Raw genomic sequence first — 24,505 nt, 5'->3', positions numbered from 1 at the left:
GCTTCTCAGAGCTGCTGCGAGGACAGACTTCTGTTTCCAAAATGCAAAGAAAGAAGATTTAGTGCGTTAAATAAATACCACCTGAACACCTGAGCGAGGGGTGGGGGGTGGGTTTAGAGGCCCAGCTCTGTGCTGCCCTGTGTACACAGCAGTGGGGGGACGGAGGGGGGTTTCTGAGGGACAAAGCTATAGTGATCACTTTGTATTTCTTGTGAAACTCGCAGTGTTGGTACTTTCATGCCCTCGTTCCCCTACTGTCAACATTATTAGTCTGAATTTTAAAATCATTTGTAGCCATTTTTTCCATACCGAAGTGTTTCATTATTTTTTATTTTGGTCGGAAAAGGTGAAGGTGACTCTTCATCATTTCCTTCTAAAGCCCAGAGATTTTGTAGTCATCAAGCAGCATGGTGTTCAAGATTTACTGGCCTGCAGTTGTGTTCATGCTTCTCAGTGACCTGTCAGGCTGCTCAGAGTCAAATCCAACTTGTGTATCAGTTGTCTGTCACAGCTAAGGAGCACGGTGCCGCTGCCCAGTGCTGGCCCATGTCTGGTTAAAACAGGCTAGTTTTCTCCTGGATTCTGACAAGCAGGAGAGCGCAGGTCTTTGAAAGCAGGTGAGAGAGGAGGTGGGTTTATTGAGCTTAGCGAAAGTGGAACCGCTCCTCACATGAAGGTGAAAGCGTGTCAAGGGGATCGTATTATTGCCCTGTGTTTACAGCATTTAATGTTGACATCTGAAGTGCAAGACTATCTTCAACTAAGCTTGGAGAGTAACTCCACATTCTGCTCACACAGTGCCGGTCTGGCCAAGTGGAAATACACGGACTACACATCCAGAAATAAAATACGTGGAGCAATTCACCGGAAATTGTGCTCTTCTATTTAGTCCTGTGACAAAAGAAGAGTTTTGCAAAACAGGTATAGAACAAAAATTTGAATGGCTTTATTGTTTTTTGCATTCATCTTGTCAGTATTTAAATTCATGAAGTATTGTCCACTTTAAAAAGGCTTTGAGGCAAGAAATGACCTGGCTACAAGCATGTGAAGGGCTTATTTTCTTTATGTTGTCTTTCATTGTGAATTCTTCTCACAAACCATTTATTTCCACTTTTCCTCACGATCTCTACCGTAGAGAGAAAACCTTCTCTCAGTTTTCCCAAACACTTACTTTTTTGACCAGGGGACCAGATTCCGGCGAGGAGGGGGGGGGGGGTCACGTGACTGTGTGAGATTTCCCGTCAAACCCCGTGTACATGCACATCACAAACCTCGTTTTCTCAGTTTCCCCAAGGCTGAACTTTTGTCCTCTGCTGTCAAAGATCAGATTTTCAAAAAGTGCAACTGCACATAAAAAAAATAAAATAAATAAACATAGAAATATATTACCCTTTTTTAAAACTTTTGTTTGTGTGGCCCAGAATTGGTTTTGGTCTTATACTCCATTCCAGCGTAATTACCGCATAACCTTAATCGCCGCTATTATCTGTGAATCGTGGGCCCTTCATGTCTAGTGGCCATTAACACAGGTGCAAGAGCCAGACTCTATGACAGAGGTCTGACTCACGGTCTAACATTACATTATTTTTGTCTGCTCGTTTTGATTTTGTTATGCTAGATTTTATTTAGCTTGTATGGTTACACGCTATCATGACCTCCTTGGCAAACCAGGACGGTGTTTACCGATGGGGTCCTGAAGGGTTCGAGGTTGGTAGTCTGTGCTTGCAGTACCCTTCTACCCACAGTCATTTTTATGAGCATTTTGTCTGGCTGGGTAAACTCTGTGCCTAAACACATGTAAATCCGTTTTAAAGCTACACACTGTAGGCTACCTGTGGCCTGTAACACCAGGTACATGCCCTCTGTGCCTAAGCGCTAAAAAAGCACCCTCGCTTGTTAGAGTGGTACCAGAGGCGTATTAACTGCAATCATAAAGCCTCTTATAACTTTTAAAGGTGCAGTGAATTTGATGTCAGTGGCGTTCAGCACTACCAAGCAGTGTGGTGGGTGTATCCTTGGTAACGCCGGAATGTCTGGGGTCTCTGGTGCGGTTTCAGTGTTTTGGGGATAACATCTACACACTGTCAAAAATCACTCTCTCACTGATCCGAGATCCGATTCAAGTTTTAATCTATTCTATTTTGAAATTTTGAAGAGGATATATATATATAATATTTCATTTGATGACAGCAGCCACAAGGCACAGAGCAAAGCCCCATGACATTGTTTGTTTTGCTGGAAATTCACCGTTGCCATGGTGCCACTCCATGGCAGTGGTTCGAATGGCTGGTCTTAAACTTCAAATGCTCTTTGCTGTAATCCACATCCGTTCTGTTTACCCAGATGAGCCTGTAGGAGCAGTATTTAGCTGCTTGGAAAAAAGAAGTTATTCTAAGCTGATTTTACATGGCACATTTATATGGAGTGAGATTTTGGTCTTGTTCCCGGGCTTTGGGCTGATCATGTCTGGTCCGGAGGCTTTGGGCTGATCATGGCTGGTCCTGGAGCTTATGTCTGGTCTGAGCTGGTCCTGGGTCTTCTGACTTTTCAGGGCTGGTCCTGGAGCTTTTGTCTGGCCAGGAGTAATCCTGGGGCTTCTGCCTGGTCAGGGCTGGTCCTGGAGCTTGTGTCTGGTCAGGGCTGGTTCTGGAGCTTGTGTCTGGTCAGGGCTGGTCCTGGAGCTCCTGCCTGGTCAGGGCTTTTCCTGGAGCTTTGATCCTTCCAGTACCAACGTGAGACTTGGTCTCTTCTGAGAGTTTATGCATCTTCCTTCACTGGGATCTGCTCTTGACTTCCCTGCAGCTGTTCTTCTTCTCAAAACTGATTAATTGGACCTATTAAGGTCACTTCTTCATGTCACAAGAGACAACAATGTCACTGCCGCAAGCCCCAGACTGCTGCAGCCATGTGCTTTTTGTGAGAAACATGTGCAGATGCAGGCACCTCCCTCTACCCCTTCCTTCCCTTCCTCTCCCCCCAGCTCCATCTGCTTCTCCCATCCCCCTCCTCCTTCCATCTCACATCTCCTCCATCTCTCTTTTTTCTCCCACCCACTGCCCTGCTCCCTTTGCCCCCAAACCCACTCTGCATCCCCTCGTCCTCATCATTTTCTTCTCCATCCTACCTCCCTTTTCTTCCTACCCTAGCCTTGTCGCCCCCACCCCCGGAGCCTGTTTGTCTCTCTCCTGACCAGCTGCACATCTAATTTGCTCTTATTAGAGGCAGCTGGTCAGCATTAATCGGGAGACAGTTGGCACACCCCTGGCATCCCATGAACACTCAGTAGGGAATGAAGTCATGTGACCGGTTTTATGGTGTGGGGGGAGTTCATTTACTTGGACGTCACACAGGACAAAATCTTTATTGGAGCTTTATTTATTCTACAAAATTTTGATGGAGCTATTCTGGAATGTTGCTGGATTGCATGAAGAGCAAATACAGTATGAGTGGGCCTAATGGGGAATAACAGTACTTCAGGGGCAGGTTGAAGACAGGATGTCAGGCGACGTAGGAACTCCACAGAAAGACCGTTATTAAAAGGCTTCTACTGGTGTCCTAAACACTTAGCGAATTCTAACATAAACTGAGAAGTCACTGAATGGCTTAGCAACATGGTGCTAATTCCCAGCCAGTGACCATAATGACGTTGCTGAACATTTGACTGCACCAACGTTAAAACGATGCTGGCCTTCTGCTCACAGAGATGGCACAGTTAGTGTAATGCTGGGGAGACATTTACACAGCTATTGGCTGTGGGCTAACAGAACCAATTAACAGCTGGTGAAGTGGATCAACAAACACTATATTAGAGCAAACTAAGTTAACGCTTTACTTGAGGAGACATGAATAATGTAGTAATACATGCTTACTTAATGCATTAATTAACCAGTAACTAAGTGTTTAAGTACTGATCCCATGTTCATCATCAATCATGACAGTTCATGTATTTCATGGGAAAACCTATATTAGTTCATGATTTGCTCTTTAGAAGTAAATGAGTTAAGTAATTTTTGTACCCTACTGTGAAGTCTTACCATTTGAACTAATTAGTTAACTGTTTACTAATATAGGATCTGAATGGAATACATGAACTGTCATGATTAATGTTGGACAAGCATTGAATCAGTACATCACTAAGACTTAGTTACTGGTTAATTAATGCATTAAGTAAGCATGTACCTCTACATTATTCACGTCCCCTCAAGTAAAGTGTGACCCAAACGAATATGTGTGTATTTGTTTGCAGGGGACATAAGGATGAAGATCTGAAGCCTAAATTGTATGGAAAAGAGTAAATTAAGAAGAAAGTATACAAAAAAAAAACAGCCCACATTAATGTGTAGTGACCATCCTCTTAGATGTAATCTTAGCTTTGCCCTGACTGGTTCACCCTCCTTCGGCGGACACTTTTTTTCACGTTTTACTTCACAGCCCCAAAACTGACCAAGTCTGAGGGAAGAGTGAAATGGACTTCAGTTAATCCTCCTTCCCCTCTCTAAGCAAAGACTTAATCTTCTCCTGTTGACGTGGCAGGTCTGCACACGATTGCAGATAGTAAGTCGAGTCGCCCACGCGTCGACTTGTGATATTTTTATCTGCATGTCTAGGCCAGGCTTGGAGGAGAAACTGGCCCTGACTGTTGATGCTTCTTCAGGCACAGTGGAGGTGAGGGAGGGGTATGAATTAATTGCGGTGATTGTGAATATATTGCTGTGCCTCATTACGCAGTCGAGCTGGTATCCCCTGTAAACACAGCATCTTGTTATCAAGGATCCTCACTTCCTACTCGTAATAAATCAAATGATGATACTGATTAACAGCAATTTATTTCCGAACATCAAATGAAGGCTGGACTTTTCATGTGCGCGGGCTGAAAGTTTCTTAAGCCGTTGGGAAGGTGATTGGATTAATTAGGATCTGGGTTGCAGCTTTTCCCTTTATTAGATATTGACGGTGTTTTGCTGTGTCCAAGTTGCGTGGACCTCATATTGAAACCGTAACTGAATGCAAGTCTGAAGGTTTTCACATTTGCACTCATCTGGGTACCTTCGTCTGCATTTTAGGGGATGTTGTTGGAGCAGTAAATGCTGTAGTGCTCTTATGTAGGGGAACGGAAAGGCCTCTCATGTCAGACAGATCTGTACTAGCGCTGTTCAGCTGGGGCTTGTTAGGAAGGCAGTGTTGAGCAGAGGGAAAGTGGCATGTTTTTGTGCTCTGGCACTACATGGGCATTATACTGGTGCTACACCGGTAAAATGTAGATACTCCATGCTGTAACATTTTTCAAGAGTGAAAATGTGACTCAGAGCCAATAAGGCCACCTCCCCATGCCGGTGGTGAGGGTGCTGGGTCTTCAGCCTCTGCTATACTTCTACCCTTAGGTCTTCCAGCCCGGGGGTTTGGGTGTAAAACCGGTAATCATTTTGTTTATTGTGTCCTTCCCTTTCCTGCAGCATTGTTCATAGCAATTAAGCTAGTGGTATGCTAATACTTCTCTACAGACGGATGGCTGTTGATTAGATGCTTGTGTCCACTTGAGGTGATTGAGCCGCAGACAGCGAGCGACGATTATGTTCTCCTCTGAATATAAGCTTTCCGTTACGGGCCACATTCTCCGCTTCCCGGAACATGTGCTGAATCAGCTCAAGGCATTATGGGTAATTATGGACTCATCCTCAGAGACGCTTTTACATTGGCAGGCATTAGCATAATCTTACATTGGCTATCATTAACTGGGGTTCTTAAGATCAGCTGCTCCACAATTGACCTTCCACAGGTGCTGGCTGGTTGCGGTTCTTGCCTCTCTGGCATGGCTACCGCGAACATGGAGATTCACAAAAATGGAAAAACAAGGATTTGTGAATTATTAATACTGCAGACCCAGAGGTGAGCTGCCAAGCAGAGGCACACGGGGTTACTTCTGAACGTGAAGTTCTAGTGAAACTTTTGTCAGTGGCTAAGTGACTGTGACATGACTTCTTCAAAAACATCAGTCAGATGCTAAGGCTAACAACAGGATTTCATTCAGACGCCCAGAGAACGGTATTGAAACATTAAACTTGGCTTTGTTTTCCATTTTGCCTGGCATCTGAGAGAGAGTCTTTAAAGCCAAGAGGGTCTCCATTCTCCATTGCTCTCCTCAGGTCCAGTAAAGTGAAGAGGTGGGTCTGGTGAAGTGGACCTTGTTTGGGTAATTCCTGAAGTAGCTGCACAAGAAGTCCGCAGGAACTGAAGCAAGAGCTTCTCTAATGGCCTTCTTGTTTCTGGATTCTTCTGTTTCTCTAACCAGTCAGGTGTCCTCCTAGACCCTGTTACTGATTTTTTTAACCAATTAAATATCTTTTTAGACCCTTTTTAGTCACTGCTCCTTCAACCAATTAAGACCCTTCCTAGCACCTGTTACTGACTCTTTAACCAATTACCTCTATTCTCATACTCTGTCACTAGTCCTTTAATCAATCAGACATTGTCCTAGACTAATCAGGTCTCTTCCTAGGCCAGGGGCGGGCAGTCTTATCCACAAAGGGCCAGTGTGTATGCAGGTTTTTGGGGTAAACTTTAAGTCAGCTGTTTGAACCCAGGCGTGAGGACTCTTGAGAAAATCAGTCCTCTAATTAGTGATGTAATGAGGAAGCTGCAGGGAGAACCCGCATACACAGTGGCCCTATCTGGATAAGATTGCCCAAGCCTGCCCTCGACCCTGTTACTGCCCTCCTAATCAGGTTGGACCCTTGAAAAACAAACCCTTGAACCCAAACAAACATAGTGATTTTATATACAGTGTCTTCTTATTACACTATATACATAAATATCAACACAGGTGTGCATGGAGACAGTGGCCTCAAGGGATTTTCCTGATTTTCCCCTGTCCTACATTATTTATCTATATAGCAGATATGTTTTTTTTTGGAATCTTAAAGATCCCTCAAGGGTTTGTGCTCTGAAAAGGCTCTGAGCAGCTGCTACTGTGACCATCATGCCGCTACATCAGTCCAGCAGCAGGACAGAGATAGGATTCATTCATAAATAACACGTCACCCTACAAAGGTGACAGGCAGGCACGGTTAAGCGAGGCCAGAGGAGTGAGGCATCTGCCCGCTAAATATCGAGAAACTGAGAAAAAGGAAGAATGAGAACTGAAAGGTTTTCAGTGACAAATCAGTAGAAGCTCAGTGCGCTCCTGACACGCGCTTGGTTCAGTGGACAGTTTCAGGACACATTTGTAAGAGATCCTGAACCAGAATTTCTGGTCTCCAAAGCTACAGGTAACAGCTCTGACATTTTCATTGTGGTGTGTTAAACTCCTGACAGCAAATGCTGAGCCAGATGTTAAAAGAGCGTAAGAATCACTTTGTAATTCAGGCCATTGCTCTGAAGGAAATTACTCTGGAAGTGGTAATGACCAGACTTAGGTTTCCCTAAAGCCAGCAGTGCATGAACATGAAACATATACATTCATCTAACCGTCAGATAGTTTGTCATTATCGTTGTGTCAAACTGTTATTATTAAGCTGCATAAATAATATGTTAGCTGTGTTGGAGCATGAAGCCAGGCTGCGCACGTCGTGTGAGCGGCATTCGAGTGTCAGTCAGCCTGGAAGTCTCGCTCCAGCGGAGTCTGAGTCCAGCTTACTCATCTGGGTGTCAGTCAGTGCCGTAATCTCAGTCGAGCACGAACTCAGTAAAGCTCGGTAATCACAGTCAGGCTCAGGCGTCCCGAACGAGTCTCAGCGAGTTTGATGAAATGTGTTGACGTTCTTGCCGAATTAGAAGAGCAAAGCTAACCTTTCCTTCAAGACTAAGTGCTCAGTTAGTGTTAAAACCCCCACATTATTGACTAGTGAAAGTCACCTAATTCATCAAGCTCACCATCTCATAGGCGGCTGTCGATTCATGCCATATATTTCACTTTCCTGTTCATTTGAGTTCCCTCCCCCACAATAGGATGTAGAGGCACCCCCACCGTCGCCCTGCTCCGCTTTCTCCCCAGGCACTACAGGAAGCAGGAAGGAGACTTTGAAAAGCACCTGGTACATTACCCCCACTCTCCAGATGCTTTGCGAGATCTAAATCACACTTGGTCAAACATGACACCGATGCCTTGGAGCGTCCGGAGCTAGCAGGATCCCCCGTGTCCCTCAGGACCGTTTTAAGTGTTGCGTGAAGGTTAGCAAGTGGATGCCTGCTCAGTCACTCTCATGGCCATCTGGTGCCACAGCTGAGCGTCAGAGTATACGCTATTCACAAATCACAAGTTGGATGGTAATACCCAATGGGGTACAGTACCATGTGACACGCCAAACGTGAATGCCAATGAAGACTGATGGCAATGTAACAATGCCCAATCAGCTGCATATATTTCACACAGATGTTCCTGTATCTTATACATTTGAGCACGACTAGCCAGTGCTTTCCTTGTCAACCTGCAGCACTTTTGCCAGGAGCATGGTTGATGTGTTGCATGCATGACACCTGATTAATCTGGCTAATCTATAAATGACAGATGATATCAGTTAATTTACATAAGAGATGTACTACATAAGAGGCTTCTTTGCATCCCTTACGAAAAAGTATATTTAAATGTACTATAAGTATAATTTTTCAAAAAAATTACTGAGTATGCTCTCAGTAAACGTCTTATGTACTTAACAGATATATGCTGACTTAAATCTGACTTAAGTATAACAGGCTTAAACTGACATGTATTGAGAAAAGTCTAGCTTATATGTAAAATGTATTTTATGTTTAAATTTGGCATTTAATATTTGTTCATTCGCAGTGACTAAGAGAAAAAAAACTCTAAGCATGTTAAGCAAATTTTTATTAGTGTAATCTAAATGTAGTCATATCGCTACTGTGCTGTTTGTAGCAATTTCAGGCATAAAAATACAAAAAACTAATATTGTTAAATGAATACACTTAAAATATATACTTTAATAAACTAAAAGTGGGTCAATTTAATCCCAAAAAGTACTTTAAGTTTTTTTTTTTTTTTGGTAAGGGATGACCTGTCTGATGATGATACTGGCTGTTTTCGAAACTGCATACATTGTACTGTATATCATAACTGGTATACTGTGTCAGTGTAGTGTCTGGTATGGCAGCTTTTTGTAAGAGTTTTACATGATGTTGCCATGAGCCTTTTAAATACCTAATGACCATTTACAATAATAACTAAATAATAACTAAACTGGTATCTTATCCAGAGCGTCACATCTGTTAAGCCCCGCATGTATTGAAAGGACAGGTACATTAGGAGTGTGTAGTTATTTACAGGGACTGAACAGAATTACAAGCGCAGTCAGGACAAACAGCTGCAAATTCACAAATTACAAAAGAATGTACCACTTTAATAAATACATTTCAAATAAATGTAAATAGGCATTAACACAGAATTACACCTAGATAAAGGATGGTTACTGTTGACTCACACATCTTGGATCAGGGTTCGAGTCTCTGCCATGCGTGTTCTCCTCATGTCATCGTGGGGTTTCCTCCGGGTACTCAGGTTTACCCCCACAGTCCAAAAACATGCTGAGGCTGATTGGAGTTACCAAATTGCCCATAGGTGTGCATGTGTGAATGAGTGGTGTGTGAGTGTGCCCTGTGATGGGCTGGCCCCCCATCCTGGGTCTTTCCCTGGCTTGACCCATAGCATCTGGGATAAGCTCTGGACCCCCCCGCAATAAGTGGCTACAGAAAATGGATGGATGGACAGATAAACCTAGATAAATTAATCAAAATGACAATATCATTTAGTTAATCCTCTTGCAGGCTGCATTTAGAGGGCAGTATTTGGGTTAAGTCCCAGCACCTGAAAACTGCATTGCGTCTTGCCTATGGGAAATGTGAGCAGCTATCATTAGCTAGCTCACTGATCCGTGTAGAACTGCTAATTCATTTGGTCCAATTAGTCTGACTTTGGTTCGTTATATTTTGCCCCCCTTTTAAAAATGATAACAATAATAATAATAATAGTAATAATAATAAAGGAAATTGAATAAAAGTATCAGAAAAAAAAATTTATTCTGAGGCTGTGTCGTGTGCCGTCTGATGATGTAATATTATGTGAGCCATGAAGTCACTTGTTATGTCGTGACCCGTATGGTGATGTAATATTTTGTGAGCCATGAAGTCACTTGTTATGTCGTGACCCGTATGGTGATGTAATATGGGCTGGTTCCTTTAAGCAAGATGTCTGTCATCATGCGTCTGTCTGATGACGTCCCTGAATGTTTCCCAGGGGCTGGCCAATCCCTTAAAGCTCACTCCATATGCCTTTCTGCACTCATCTGTCGTTGAAACTCATTGGCTGTAATTGCATTAAAGGAAACTGATTTGTCTCAGAGTTCATGTTATAAAAGACATTTTCTTCCTGTAATATACTAATTAGTGACATGTTACAAAGTGTCTGTACTGTACAAAACCTTGTGGGAAGTGAATCTATGCTGGTTGGATAGTATTCTGTTATATATTTTTGTGTGTGTGTCTCTCTCTTTGTAACTTGTGATGATCTATAATGTGTTTTTATATAAAGCAATGCACTGTGCCCAAGCCAAAATTCCCCATGGGGACAATAAAGTTTGATCTGATCTGATCCAATCTAATCTAATCTAATTTTACCCCCAGAAAAGCAGCACAACTTAAGAAAGGTGATAGAGAATTAGAAAAGAATAACAGCATTTAAACTAGCCTTGAGAAAACTCACCCGATGGAAAAAACTTTATTCCGTTTATTTATTTATTTTTTTATTTTACACTTAAATAAGTGACTGATGTTTCCTTTGGTGATTTCTGCATCTTTTAGCGGCAGAGGTTTTTATTTGCAGACAAAGAGAGAGAGGGAATGAGGCGACAAGACGTCGGCTTGATGGTGCCGGTCCACTGGCGATCCGCTTCTGTTTGAGTGATGCTCTACAGAAACATATTCATTGGTTTAAGCTGAAAAGGCACAGACTGCCTGGTCAAGATCACTGCAAAAGATTTATATTCTTCATGATAAGAGCCTGGCCTTGAAATGTCTGGAGCCACATGTAGCATTAAATTCTTGAACAAACCTGCCTTCATGCTTAAACAGGGAGTCTGCATCCAGTATAGTCCAGTGTGTAGATGAGTATGTGTGAGTTTGCCGTACTGAGCATGTCTATGGAGTGTAGCTCAGTTTCAGGGTGTGACTGCAAATCCGGTACAGTTTGTTCACACTGTGTATGTACATGGAGCATAACTTGCTCGCACCCAAAAAAAGGAGGTTTTTTTCCCCAAGTAACAGTGTACTTGACGGGGGCACAAATATAGTATTATACTGTTACTCATGTATTAACTAACCGCTAACTAAGTGTTAGTTACATATTGATCTCATGTTTGTTCATAATGAATCGTGACGCATGTTTTATCTCAAGCAGTTACTATATTTTTTACTATATCTACAATTCTGTAAACCTTTGTGAAATACTGAAGGAGCCACTCAGTGTGCAGGTAACGAGTGAAATACTGATCTCGCGTTTGTTCATCATTAATGAATCATGACGCATCTTTTATCTCAAATAGCAACTATATTTGTTCTTCAGTTGTAATTGAGTTTTTAAGTATTTGTGCCCGGTCAAGTGTTACCAAGAAATCAAACAAATAAACTAATTAATTAAATTACGTAGAACATATACAAGTGTCATTAAACATGTCCATAAATAAGCCCTTAAAAGCAGTAATTGAAATTCAGTTTAAGTGTTTGCTGTAGCAAGTTTCAATCATCAGGAGTAGTAGACTGGAATGACAGCAGGCCTAAAGATGTGTTATATTTATGGTTTATTAGTATATAGCGTAGCTCACTCACTCTGTGTGTACGTAGTGCAGCTTAACCTCACTCCATGTACGTAGCATAGTTTAACCTCATTGTGTGTGTGTACGTAGCGCTGCTTAACTTCACTGTGTGTGTGGGTATATAGCGTAGCGTGTACACAGGTACATGTAGCATAGCTTGCCGTCACTCTGTGTGCAGGTACAGTATATAGTGTAGCTTGCCTTCACTCTGTGTGTACATGCAGCATAACTTTCTGTCACTCTGTGTGCATGTATATAGTATAGCATGACCTCTCTCTGTGTGTGGGTATATAGCATAACTTTCTGTCACTCTGTGTGCAGGTATATAGTGTAGCTTGCCCTCATACTGTGTGTGGGTATATAGTGTCGCTTGCCCTCATACTGTGTGTACATACAGCATAACTTTCTGTCACTCTGTGTGCAGGTATATAGTGTAGCTTGCCCTCACTCTGTGTGTGGGTATATAGCATAACTTTCTGTCACTCTGTGTGCAGGTATATAGTGTAGCTTGCCCTCACTCTGTGTGTGGGTATATAGCATAACTTTCTGTCACTCTGTGTGCAGGTATATAGTGTAGCTTGCCCTCACTCTGTGTGTGGGTATATAGCATAACTTTCTGTCACTCTGTGTGCAGGTATATAGTGTAGCTTGCCCTCATACTGTGTGTATACTCCTGTGTAGGAGGCTGTGACAGGGGGAGCCCCAGCCCAGGACCCATGAGCCCTGTGGAAGATGCACACTGCCTGGGCGCCTCTGCTCTTCCTGGCCGCGTGCATGAGGAGCAGCACCTCCAGCCCTCTCTCCTTCCGCATTGGTGAGTCCCTAATACCCCCACCACCACCATGCCAGGGTCACAGCATGTCACCCTCCACTGCTAACATCAGCAAATGCTAAGCCCAAACAGTCATCGTGTCCCGCAGAGATGCCAGCGAGTAGGAGGACACAGGTACTGACCCAGGACTGGGCTTGACAGGAAGTGGTTATCAGCATCCTCTAGCAACCTCTCGACTCCATTCTTCACAGCGGTTACCTGGTAACAGGAAAGAGGCCCCTCTGATAGGACCCCAGAGTTGATGTGGTGTGGAGTCTGGAAGACTCAGATACAGGGAGCACCCGAAACCTTGGAAGCTGTTGACAGCCATATTGATCTCTTCAAGCCAGGGTTTACTGAAAAGCTCATTTCATTTAATTAAAAACAAGATGAAGCATCGCACCTTCAGCTCAGGCTGCTGAATCAGGGATCAATTACTGAGAACCCAGTTCACTCCAGCACAGCCGGCGTTTTGCTTCCAGTCTGTTTGCAAACATACCGCATCCCTTCATTGTTGAGATAGATTCCTTCTCGGTTTTTTCATTTTGATATTTTCATGGAGATGCCTCAAAAGCCTCACCTGTTTTACTCTTACCTGTTTAGTTCTCTTTTTCTTGGGAGGTTTGGTGTTCAGGCTGATTTACATGGCAAGATAGCGTGCGCCAGTGGCCATACTCCGATCAGATCAGTATTTATATATGCGGATTCCAAGTCTTGATTGGATCTTTTAATAAATATGTAAATAGCATACACATACAGTAGAGTATAGGGTAAGCCTTGTAATATCGCAGTATTCTTCCTTGTGATATTTCTGCAAGTCCCTGATTCGATTTCTTGTATTAAACATCCATCCATCCATCCATTTTCCAAACTGCTACTGGGTTGCAGGGGGTCCAGAGCCTATCCCGGGAGCAATGAGCACGAGGCAGGGAACAACCCAGGATGGGGGGCCAGCCCATCGCAGGGCACACTCACACATCATTCACTCACACAAGCATTCCTACGGGCAATTTAGCAAGTCCAATTAGCCTCAGCATATCTTTGGACTGTGGGGGGAAACCGGAGTACCTGGAGGAAACCTTACGACGACATGGGGAGAACATGCAAACTCCACACACATGTGACCCAGGCGGAGACTCGAACCCGGGTCCCAGAGGTGTGAGGCAACAGTGCTAACCACTGCACCACCATGCCGCCCTGTATTAAACATATGGTATTTAATTAGTCTCAAAACCTGCACGAATAAAAACCATGCATATGTATACACTTGCGAGCAGAGAACTACGGAAAGCCAAAAGGGTCATAAACACCTCAACTTACGCATTGCTTTAAGCGCGTTGTCTGACCAACAAACAGATGTATCTTATGGCTCAAGTATGTGGAAATTATGTGACGTCAAGGCACCTTTAGTGAGTGAAGAACCACAGGAGTAAAAAACGCCTCAACGAGGTACGGAATGGCAAAAAAGAGTCATAAATGCCTCAACTTACGTGTCTTGTATGTGCCTTTATGTCACATAATTTCTGCGTACTTAAGGCGTACAATATGTGCATTTTATGCGTTTTTGGTGTGTGTGCTTAAAACAGCGTGCAAGTTGAGATGTTTATGGCTGTATTGGTGTTCCATAGTGAACACATCCTCTTTGCACGTTCACATCTGCACAACACTCACTCGGCATTAAATTAGTCTCAAAACCCGAACCACACACGCGTATGCATTCACAAGCAGAAAACCCATCCTCTCTACGCGCTCACACTCGGCCCTCTCTACGCGCTCACACTCGGCCTTCTCTACGCGCTCACACTCGGCCCTCTCTACGCGCTCACACTCGGCCCTCTCTACATGCTCACGCTCGGCCCTCTCTACGCGCTCACACTCGGCCCTCTCTACATGCTCACGCTCGGCCCTCTCTACGCGCTCACACTCGGCCTTCTCTACGCGCTCACACTCGGCCCTCTCTACACGCTCACGCTCGGCCCTCTCTACGCGCTCACGCTCGGCCCTCTCTACGCGCTCACGCTCGGCCCTCTCTACACGCTCGCATCTACTCAACAACCCACTTGCTCAACAGGTTGACTTTTGAAACTTTGGAGGCAGGAACAGTGGCTGATTTCTCCACTTCATTGATTGGTCACATTTAATCCTATAACTGGCTGTTTGCTTTGGAAGACCATTTGATGAGAGAACAGCCAGTTTCGCCCTCTGTCATGGTGCTGGAGTAACAAGGTATGCACGTTCAAGGTGGTAATCGGAATCATATTCATGTGTGTGTAGTTAATTAAAGCAGCGCTTGAAATTCAGCACAGGATTGCTGGAATTTCCCACTTCATCATACTGTATATAAAAGTCATTGCAGATTGGACCACTGTACAGTAAATTTCATTGTGAACAACTAAGCATCTATCTTCCTAACATCACAGAACCAATTTAATTCCTGGGGGCTCCCCTGATATTAGTTATATCTAGTGTTAGAACCAACGAAAAGTTGGGCTAATATTGCACTTTCAGTGCACGTGCTCAAGGTATGTTGTCACAGTGTGCAGCGTCCATCCATCCTCCAAACCGCTTATCCTACTGGGTTGCGGGGGTGCTGGGGTCTATCCCTGGAGCAATGGGCACGAAGCAGGAAATAACCCAGGATGGGGGGCCAGCCTATTGCAGGGCACACTCACACAAGCATTCCTATGGGCAATTTAGTAACTCCAATTAGCCTCAGCATGTCTTTGGACTATGGGGGGAAACCGTGTTACATGGAGGAAACCCCACGACAACATGGGGAGAACATGCAGACTCCACACACATGTGACCCAGGCGGAGACTCGAACCCGGGTCCCAGAGGTATTAGGCAACAGTGCTAACCACTGCACCATCATGCCGCCCCGTGTGCAGCATTAATGTGTAATATGTTTGAGTGCGTGGAGAGGATGGGTTCTTTGCCGAACTCATATGGGCATATGGGTTTTTATGTTTTGAGACTAATTAAATGCTATCATCTAAATGACACTCTGTTGCTACCTTCTCTCGAAAGGATGGCATTATAAACATTGCAGGAAGCTGTTGGGCTACGAGGAGTTTCCAATTTAAAGAATTTCCACACGGCTAGCATCTTGCTAATTTTAAGCCATGTGCCTCAGGCTTACTTTAGTGGGTGGCAGAACCATACAATCTGCGCAACTAACGTAAATTGGGCGGGCACAGGAAATTAAGTAGGTTGGCCTCTGGATCGGGTTGTGGTAGGCGATATTGAACAATTAAAAAATACCTGGATCAGCCCCGATTCCGATCTTTCATATCAGCTTGGAGCATCACTGCAATTTAGTATTAACGGTCAGGTGTGCATTACCGTTAGCTCTCTGTTAGCATTAGCAGTTGCCTCCGGGTCAGGAGTACATTCGCACCAGGACTGCATTAGAATTAGAAGTTGCTTTGGGGTCAGGTGTACATTAGCATCAGGTCTCTGTTAGCATTAGCAGTTACCTCAGGGTCAGGTATACATTCGCACCAGGACTGCATTAGAATTAGAGGTTGCTTTGGGGTCAGGTGTACATTAGCCCCAGGCCTGTATTACAATTAGTGGTTGCTTTGTGGTCAGGTGTATATTAGCATCAGGTCTCTGTTAGCATTAGCAGTTGCCTCAGGGTCAGGTATACATTCACACCAGGACTGCATTAGAATTAGAGGTTGCTTTGGGGTCAGGTGTACATTAGCCCCAGGCCTGTATTACAATTAGTGGTTGCTTTGTGGTCAGGTGTACATTAGCAGCAGCTCTGTGTGGAGATTAGCGGTCCCTTCAGGGTCAGGTGTAGATTACCATCAGGTCAGGTCTGTATTAGCATTAATGGTTGCCTCAGGGTCAGCTGTGCAGTAGTATCAGGTCTGTATTAGTGTGAAAATTTGCCTCAGGGTCAGGTGTATATTAACATCAGGTCTGTATTAGCATTTACGGTTGCCTCAGGGTCAGGTATACATTAGCATCAGGTCTGTTTTGAAATTAGCGGTCGCCTCTGGGTCAGGAGTTTAGTAGCCTCTGCTTTGTATTAGCATTAGCAGTTGCCTCAGGGTTAAGCTGTGATCATGTAGCTTTAAGTTAGCATTCATGTTAAAGCTACATATCTCCCTATTTAGCATATTTATTTCTTTAGAAGCAGGAAGGTGCTTTAGGGGAAATTTGCGGTAATGCTGTCTGTTCTCTGCGATCTAACTGTCACCCTTGTACGCAGAGTGCTCTCGGGCAAATGCAACATTTAACGCCACTCGTACGCTCAAGAAATACAGGTGTTTAAACCACCCTGCAGACGCTGCTCCTTTGCTCCTATATCCTCCAAAGATCGAAGAGAAGTTTGCTTCCCAATGTCATATTTTACCAGTTGTCCTATACGGAAATCTTTGGACTGTAGTGTCTGTGAGCGATGAGGTTTACTGCCGCCGATTATCATTTCAATACGCAAACACATAAAGGACGTACGAATATAAATTGTCATTTAATTTAGAATGTGTCTGTGAATACGGATGCTATCTGGAGGTAACATATTGGATGGGGGGGGGTATTTTAAAAGGAGGTGAAGGCAGTTAATCAGCTCCATCTCTGCTGTCCTGTTTCCCCTCCAGCCTCAATTCAGGAGCTTAAATTGTGAATGTTTGGAACAAAGATGGAAAAAAATATATATTCCTCCCAGCACCATATCTAACACGAAAAGTTTAAGGCTGTTACGAGGCCAAATGATACACCACCCTACCAGCTCACCATCACTCTTTAGAAGTGCCCATTACTCTCTCCCTTCATGATAACTTCAGTTTCCATTTATTTTACCTTGTATTATTTTCCTTTGAAGTTGTTTTATATTTTCCAGAGGTAATACACAGAGGTGATTTACAGTCTGTTTTTTTTTCCTCATTGATGAGAAACAGTGACTTCTATAGCATAGAGTTGCAGTTGCTATCCGGTAAATAACATTGTCAAATGCTCATGGTTGTCGAGTGGCATTCCTGATGAGCTTGAAGACAGTGCAAATGTCCCAGGAAACAGGTGGAAGTCAAGTAACCTGTGTCCTTGACAGCGGCACGGTCCGTTACATATACGAGAGCAGGCCATTCCTTTTCCCGGCTTTCCGTCTCACGCCATCGCCTTCCCTCAGGAATGACTTCCTCACGTGCTGCCGTTACGCGAGAAGTGTTGCGCATTCTTACATCAACCTCACCTCCACCTGGCTGTCGCCTGGCCTCACATGGAATTCACCCTTGAAATATTCATTTGCGTTTGCTGGCAGCGGGGGCAGGTAATACTGTGCAAACTTTCATCTAAATGAAATAAGCGATGAGCAAATGGTGTCGCACACCCACCCACGCTCTCCCTGCCCCTCTCTGCTCATACCAAAGATTTTGACTTTGAGATGCGCGCAATATGTGACGCATGGGAATTAATGCCTCCGGGGGCAGGTATTGGCAGTTAGACTTCTTTGTATGAGGACTGATGCTCGTCGGACACCCTGACCTGAGGTTTTTTTGTTTTTCGTTGGTTGGGGGAGGCAGATGCCTGGACTCTACGAAATGAAGGTGGGGGGGGGGGGGGTAGCTGGTGGGAGGCAGACGAGGAAGCAGCCTGGACTCAAGAGACAGCGGGTGACTGAGAGCAGGCCTATGGCGTGAAGCAGACAGACTGGCGATTGGTGCATTACCAGCAAGGCAGGAAGAGAACCAACCAGACTCCTCCTCAGCAGGACGCCCTGGCCATGCGGCGTGGGCACATGTTGCTGTACCACGACAGCTCATTTCAGATATGCTCCAAGGAATTAACGGCAGTTTCTCCCGGAGGGAGGCGCTTAGCTGGATTTCCTGCTTGGCTGGTCAATGTAATCGCAAGGAAACGCACCACAGGGCTTGGAATGTCCAGCAAACTGCTGTCAGACCTGTTATGTTTCCCATTTCCCCCGAAACGACCTAAAATGGCTAACCTGGAGAATTTCATCAGCAAAACCGAGGTGCTTTCTACTTTGATGTAATAATTTTTATGTTTTTTTTTATTTTGACATAAAGATCCTGACCTAAATTTATCTCAGCTGGCTGAGTTCTTACTAAATGGATCAGCAGACAGTGACTGAAGCTTCCGCCAGATTTCAGCGGTTACCTCTCTGTCTCTGTGAATCAAAGCGTTGTGACTGATGGGCCGCGGAAAAACATTTCGCTGGTAGGCATCATCGTCACCTGTTGGGGGGGGGGGGGGGTGGGGAGGGCGTGAGCGGAATAGAAATGTGACAAATGAGTGCATAGTCATAGAGGGAAAGTAAGCTTTAATTTGACCCTGAACTGAACTCTGTGCCAGGGATTCACCTTCTTACTTTATTTCGACATAGTGTGCCATGGTGACATACCTCCATGGTTACCAAGCTGCCGGTGAGGGCCAAGACCATTGGGAGATTTGTGAGCCTAAGACCCACGGTCCAAAAAGGCCACCGCGCTTCGTCAGGGATAACTTCTTGAAAGGACAAGCTTTCCGTGACTGAAATTTCTGTGCCCGGGCAGGCGCCGGCCTTTCTGCCCATTCCGAACATGGACAGCTGCCAGTCAGGAGTGTGATCCATGAGGGAATGAGGTTAGGTCCGCCACACGCTAAAGGCAGATGAGCGCACATATTATCCTCCTGAGCTGCTGTCAAGGTTTAGTGTGGAGTCTGGAACATTCGAAGCAACACACTCAAAACAGGACGCCAGTCAGAGCTTAGCAAGGCGCGTCGTTTGACACACTCGCCCTTTTACATGCCTTGCGTCCATTAGGGGTCCAGATTGTGTCCATCAGCAGGACGGCACCCCCCCCACTCCCACCCACCATATCTTCTTGCATCTAGATTCCTGGTACCTCTTGGTCTCAGGCTCAGTCCCCACTACTCTGTTGGTAGCCCCGCCAATGGTGCGGCTAGCAGCTAACGTGGGGCGCCATCTTCATGGTGACGGCAATGAAGTGTTGGAGCCACTCTACCCTGGGCTCATCGCTTCACACCAGAACAATTGTCTCCTGGGGAATTGGAGCTGCTTCATTATGATCCAGAGTGCGTTAAGGTGCGGTGTGCAAACCGGGACCGTCTGTGGGGACAAAAGCCACACCTGCTGCTCCAGGGCCTGTTTCCAACACCTCCAGTTCCCTACATTTGGGGTCCCCTCCCACTCCTCCATATGGTGGGGCATCTGAATCTCACACTCCCACTGCTCCATACAGCACAGTGCATGAATTCCAGAACCACACCCAGTGTTTTATAGAATGACATCGGATTGGCTGATTTAAATAAATCTGCATGTAATTAAGCCAGTGATGAATTCTGGGTAACTTGGTTTCTAATGGTTATGAACCAATATCCAACCACCTGTCATGTAATGATAACTTTCTGTAGAACGCTGCTGTTGGGGCAGCAGGATGGAAACAATATGGCAGTTAAGGATACAATTAGTCCTGGAATAGACCAGGTCTGTTGTGCATCAATAAAATATTCAGCTTTTTAAATTACTGGCATCTCATCTAAGCTGTATCACTGCCATGCGCCAGTACTCCACAGGCTTCCCACGACTCTGTACTGGATAAACAACTGGAAGATGGATGGATGGGTGGATGATGGATGGATGGTAAACCAAATTAGTAATTATAATAACATCCTTCAGGACAGCTGTTCTGTTTGGGGGTTGTGTTACAGGAATGAATACTGTGGAGCAGCATAGTTTCACCTTGTACTGGATCAACCCAATTAAGAAAATTACCCTGAAGCCACCAGTCATCTATACAAATCCTGTGCAGTTACGCAACACCAGAGAATCTAAGTCAGAGGTTAAGAGGTTTGGAAATTTGCACTAGAGAGGGCTGACTTTATAGGGGAGGTTTTCTGGCTCAACGATGTGCTCTGGATGGTTTGGTAAGTTGTCTCAAGAAGACTGACAAAGGTCTATACGTAAAAGATGGTGGACCTACTGGAAGGAGCACTAGCTCATGTTGTGCTCAATTCTGGCGTTTGATCAGCCATTTTAGCTGCTCAGACTGATCTAGCATGTGTAAACACAGCGTCCCCTACAACAAACAGTACTTCTCCCAGTAAAAAACGTAAAGGTGTAGACACCCCACAGAGATATTTTAAGAAAGACCTAAATGTCTTTAAGCTTCAAGGCAGTATTTAAATAACTTCTTTTAGGGCTGTATTTGTTTATGAGGGAGCACAGTACAGTTTACCCTATGATTAATAACCATTAAACAGAAGCAATTTAGCTCGCAGCAAGATAAATGACTGTCCACAGGTGGCCAAATCTTTTATTTGCATTTTATACACAAACAAGGTTATTCGATTCTGCACACACTCAGTGCGAAATTGGCACCTATATGAGCATCTGCATGTGCTTAGGCTGTGTCTGAATTCAGGAGCTGCATCTTTCGAAGGATGCGGTCTGCAAAGCTATTGCAGGCTGCATTCTTCGGAGATTCTCTAAAATTCTGCACAATGAACCTTGGGATTTGTTGGGCTGTGAAGGATCCCTCAGATGCATCCTCTGCAGAGCGCGCAAAGAAGGATGCAATTTAGGCAATATTTGAAGGCGCCTTTGAAATGCAGCAGTCTTGTTGCACTGCTGTGATGCATTCGGTCTTCGAATGCAATTTTAGAAGGAGACAGGCTGTAAATTTGGACACTGCCTTAGCGTGAATTAACACCTGCATGCACTCAGTGTGGATTAGCATCTGCACACGCTCAGTGTGGATCAGCATCTACACACGCTCAGTGTGGATCAGCATCTGCACACGCTCGGTGCGGATCAGCATCTGCACATGCTCGGTGTGGATCAGCATCTGCACACGCTCAGTGTGGATCAGCATCGGCACACGCTCAGTGTGGATCAGCATCTACACACGCTCAGTGCGGATCAGCATCTGCACACGCTCGGTGTGGATCAGCATCGGCACACGCTCGGTGTTGATCAGCATCTGCACACGCTCAGTGTGGATCAGCATCTGCACACGATCAGTGTGGATCAGCATCTGCACACGATCAGTGTGGATCAGCATCTGCACACGCTCAGTGTGGATCAGCATCTGCACACACTCAGGATTCTCTCAATATTCATACTTGTGTTCTCATGTACCCATTTTACGTCATCTTCCATTGCTGAAGACCACATCCAATACTCAAGAACAGAAGTACAGAGGATGGTAAAAATTCCCAGATGTTGTTTTTGCCCCACTTCAAATATCAAGGATACATCGGTTGTATCCTCGACGAATGAAGTTCATTCTTGGAAGGAAGGTTAGCAAGACCGGTCTTGCCAAGCCCGCAGATCTGATCTTTGCATTCTTGGTATTGAAAAATGCCCTCAGTGTGGATCAGTGTCTGCACGTGCTCAGTGTGGATCAGTGTCTGCACGTGCTCAATGTGGATCAGTGTCTGCACATGCTCAGTGTGGATCAGTGTCTGCACATGCTCAGTGTGGATGAGCATCTGCACATACTCAGTTTTCTCTGATGCCTGTTGATGTAACCACAGTTTCTGGGAGTGAGTCCTTCTACCTCCATATCCGCACCTTACAAACAGCTTCTCAGGAAGCCAGCTCCCCAATCCTCTCTCTACCCTCCCCAGTTTCTGTACAAAACAAAACATCACTGAGATCCTGCCAGTTAATTATTTCATTAATTATTTATTCCAGCGCTGTACCTGCGGTCTGTGTGACACATGCCTGGCTGTGTTTTACTTGTGTTTTATTTGTCTGCTTGCTTGTGTATTTATGGATTATTTATTCATATTGTCATTAGCCAGAGCCTGCTGCTAATTGGAGAGGTGCTGAATCTTAAATGGTAGCACAAAAATTTGCCAGCCACCATAGTTATATTTATGACCTGTCGCCACGAAATGAGTCTTAAGTCGCACTGGTAGAACTGCACCTATAAGACTCATTTCGTGGTGATGGGTCACATTTAATAGTTCTGTCTTCCATCACTGGCTGCCTGATTTTTAGCTTGCTCCAGAATTTCCGCCATTCCAAAAAACACTCCTTCAGGTGGGACCACCTTGACCCTGTTCCAGGGGAACACCAATGATTAAGTGGGACTGTCCGGGCCGTTATCCATCTTATTCTGCCCCATTCCTGCTTGGTCCTCCTGTCCCCAAGCACACATACACCAGACCATGCTGGTTACCTTCTCAAACGCTTCCTTGTCGTTAGCGGCTCGGTCGGTTGGCTGTCTGGTGAGCTGCCTGGCACCATTTCCATGGCTGAAGGGAGAATAATAATCTCGTAAGACGGACCTGAGTTCTTCAGGATCCACACCCACGAGTGCGTGAAAGTGAAACAGATTGAATTCGCTGAGCCTCGCCTGCAATCGCGCTCCCCCAGTGAAGGAGACAAAAGATTTAGTGCTTATCGTCACGCCACCCCAAGGCAGTATATATTAGCGCTGAGGCATGTCAGAAATCTTTTTACACTTTTACACAGATTTATTTGGCGGTGGATAAGGTAAAAAATAAAATAAAAGTGAGTCCTCTTGTGCACGTGAACAAAACTCCCAAGATGTCCTTGAATGGATGTGTGACGGCATGATGCCGTTTTCTACACTCTGTTCCGCAGCCATGGGGCCTGACTGATAGCAGCGCATGTAAGAAAAAATATTTTTTGTTGTTCTTTGGAAATCATCCTGATTTCTGAATACCAAAAGGATTCTGGGAAATGGAAAGAAAAACTAAATAATGCCCCCAAACTCCCGAAACACTGACCCCCTTTGCGCCGAGCCCGGATTTCTCCTGCCGTTTATCGGCTCCTATTGTTTCCTTCCTATTATCTGTGATTCTCCCAACCAGGGCTTCTCGCTCCTTAATTAAAAAGTAGAAGCAGGGAAGGGTGTCGATTTCAGGTTTCATGCCCACTGGCGACACACATGCCCTCCAATGAGGCAGTGGCATGTGGCTGGGTTCCTGACCTTGCTATTGTCATCATTCCAGTACTGACAGGCCAGGCCCTCATACAGCCTCCCTTACCCCATCACAGGAGGGACATTGTCTCCACACCCCTCCTTCACACTCCTAAAAACCTCTGGCTAGTCTTCTGCATGTAAGGAATCCACCAGTAAAATGGTTCACCAGTGCAATTTCAGTAAAATGATGATTCATGGAAAAGCAAAATGATGTGATATAATGCAGTGCAGACAAACACTGGGCATTGAAAGTCAATGCAAACACAAATGAAGGACAGGTCTTCACTGCACCCCCCCATACCCCCTAAGGCCCTCCCCAACAAGGTGCAGGGCAGGACAGCACAGCTTTGGAGACTTCCCAATTTGTGATAACTAAAGCAAATAATCAGCTTCCCAATAAATACTAATTCGGTCATCCCTCAACATCTCATGAAACCTCCATGTTCTCCTTGTCTTCCCCCAAGATCCTAATTTGCTACCAGTGTCTCTAACCATCTCATCGTCCAAACTCACTGTTCTTCATTAGTACTTTCCCTAACAAGCTCTCTGAATGGGTCCCCAGTTCTATTCCGTAACATTGTGGGTTTTTTTCAGTTGTCTTGTTGGGGGCACGTAAACAAATGGCTCATTAAGTGATTTTTATTTATTTTTTTGCAATGTTCCCCATAGCACTGTGCAGTTTCGAAGTATATAAGAAAACACATTTTTCTGAAAAAAAAAGGGAATTTAAAAGGGTGAAGATGCATTTAAAAGGGATGAGGATGCATTTTTTTAGGAGCAGGGAAGCGGCTGGTTGGATATCAGTCCACCACATGCTTATGTCAAGGAAATCTCTCCCAGCTTGCATTGTGTGCTGCTCTAGACCCCGGATTTGTTCCTTTCTAATCTCAGATATTTATTTGTTTTCAGCAACTGCTGTACAGTGTTTCAGCTTGATAGAAATCAAAATATT

General features: G+C 44.8%; 1 protein-coding gene across 2 annotated transcripts in view; it reads left to right on the top strand.

The window, feature by feature from the left end:
- The window catches only part of LOC125712198 (glutamate receptor ionotropic, kainate 4-like), a 128,733-nt gene that overhangs the window by 55,984 nt on the left and 48,244 nt on the right, over positions 1 to 24,505 (top strand). The window contains exon 2 of one of the 2 annotated variants that reach the window (XM_048981987.1): positions 12,498 to 12,630. In XM_048981987.1, coding sequence (XP_048837944.1) covers positions 12,549 to 12,630 — 82 coding nt within the window. In that variant the 5' untranslated portion in view covers positions 12,498 to 12,548. Of the gene's footprint in view, positions 1 to 12,110; positions 12,631 to 24,505 lie in introns of those variants that run through there. The other variant, XM_048981988.1, reaches the window with a different exon arrangement.

The sequence above is a fragment of the Brienomyrus brachyistius genome, chromosome 17, assembly GCF_023856365.1.
Source record: "Brienomyrus brachyistius isolate T26 chromosome 17, BBRACH_0.4, whole genome shotgun sequence".
NCBI lineage: Eukaryota > Metazoa > Chordata > Actinopteri > Osteoglossiformes > Mormyridae > Brienomyrus > Brienomyrus brachyistius.
Note: the sequence above shows the minus strand (reverse complement) of the source record. Positions and strands in the feature narration are given on the sequence as shown.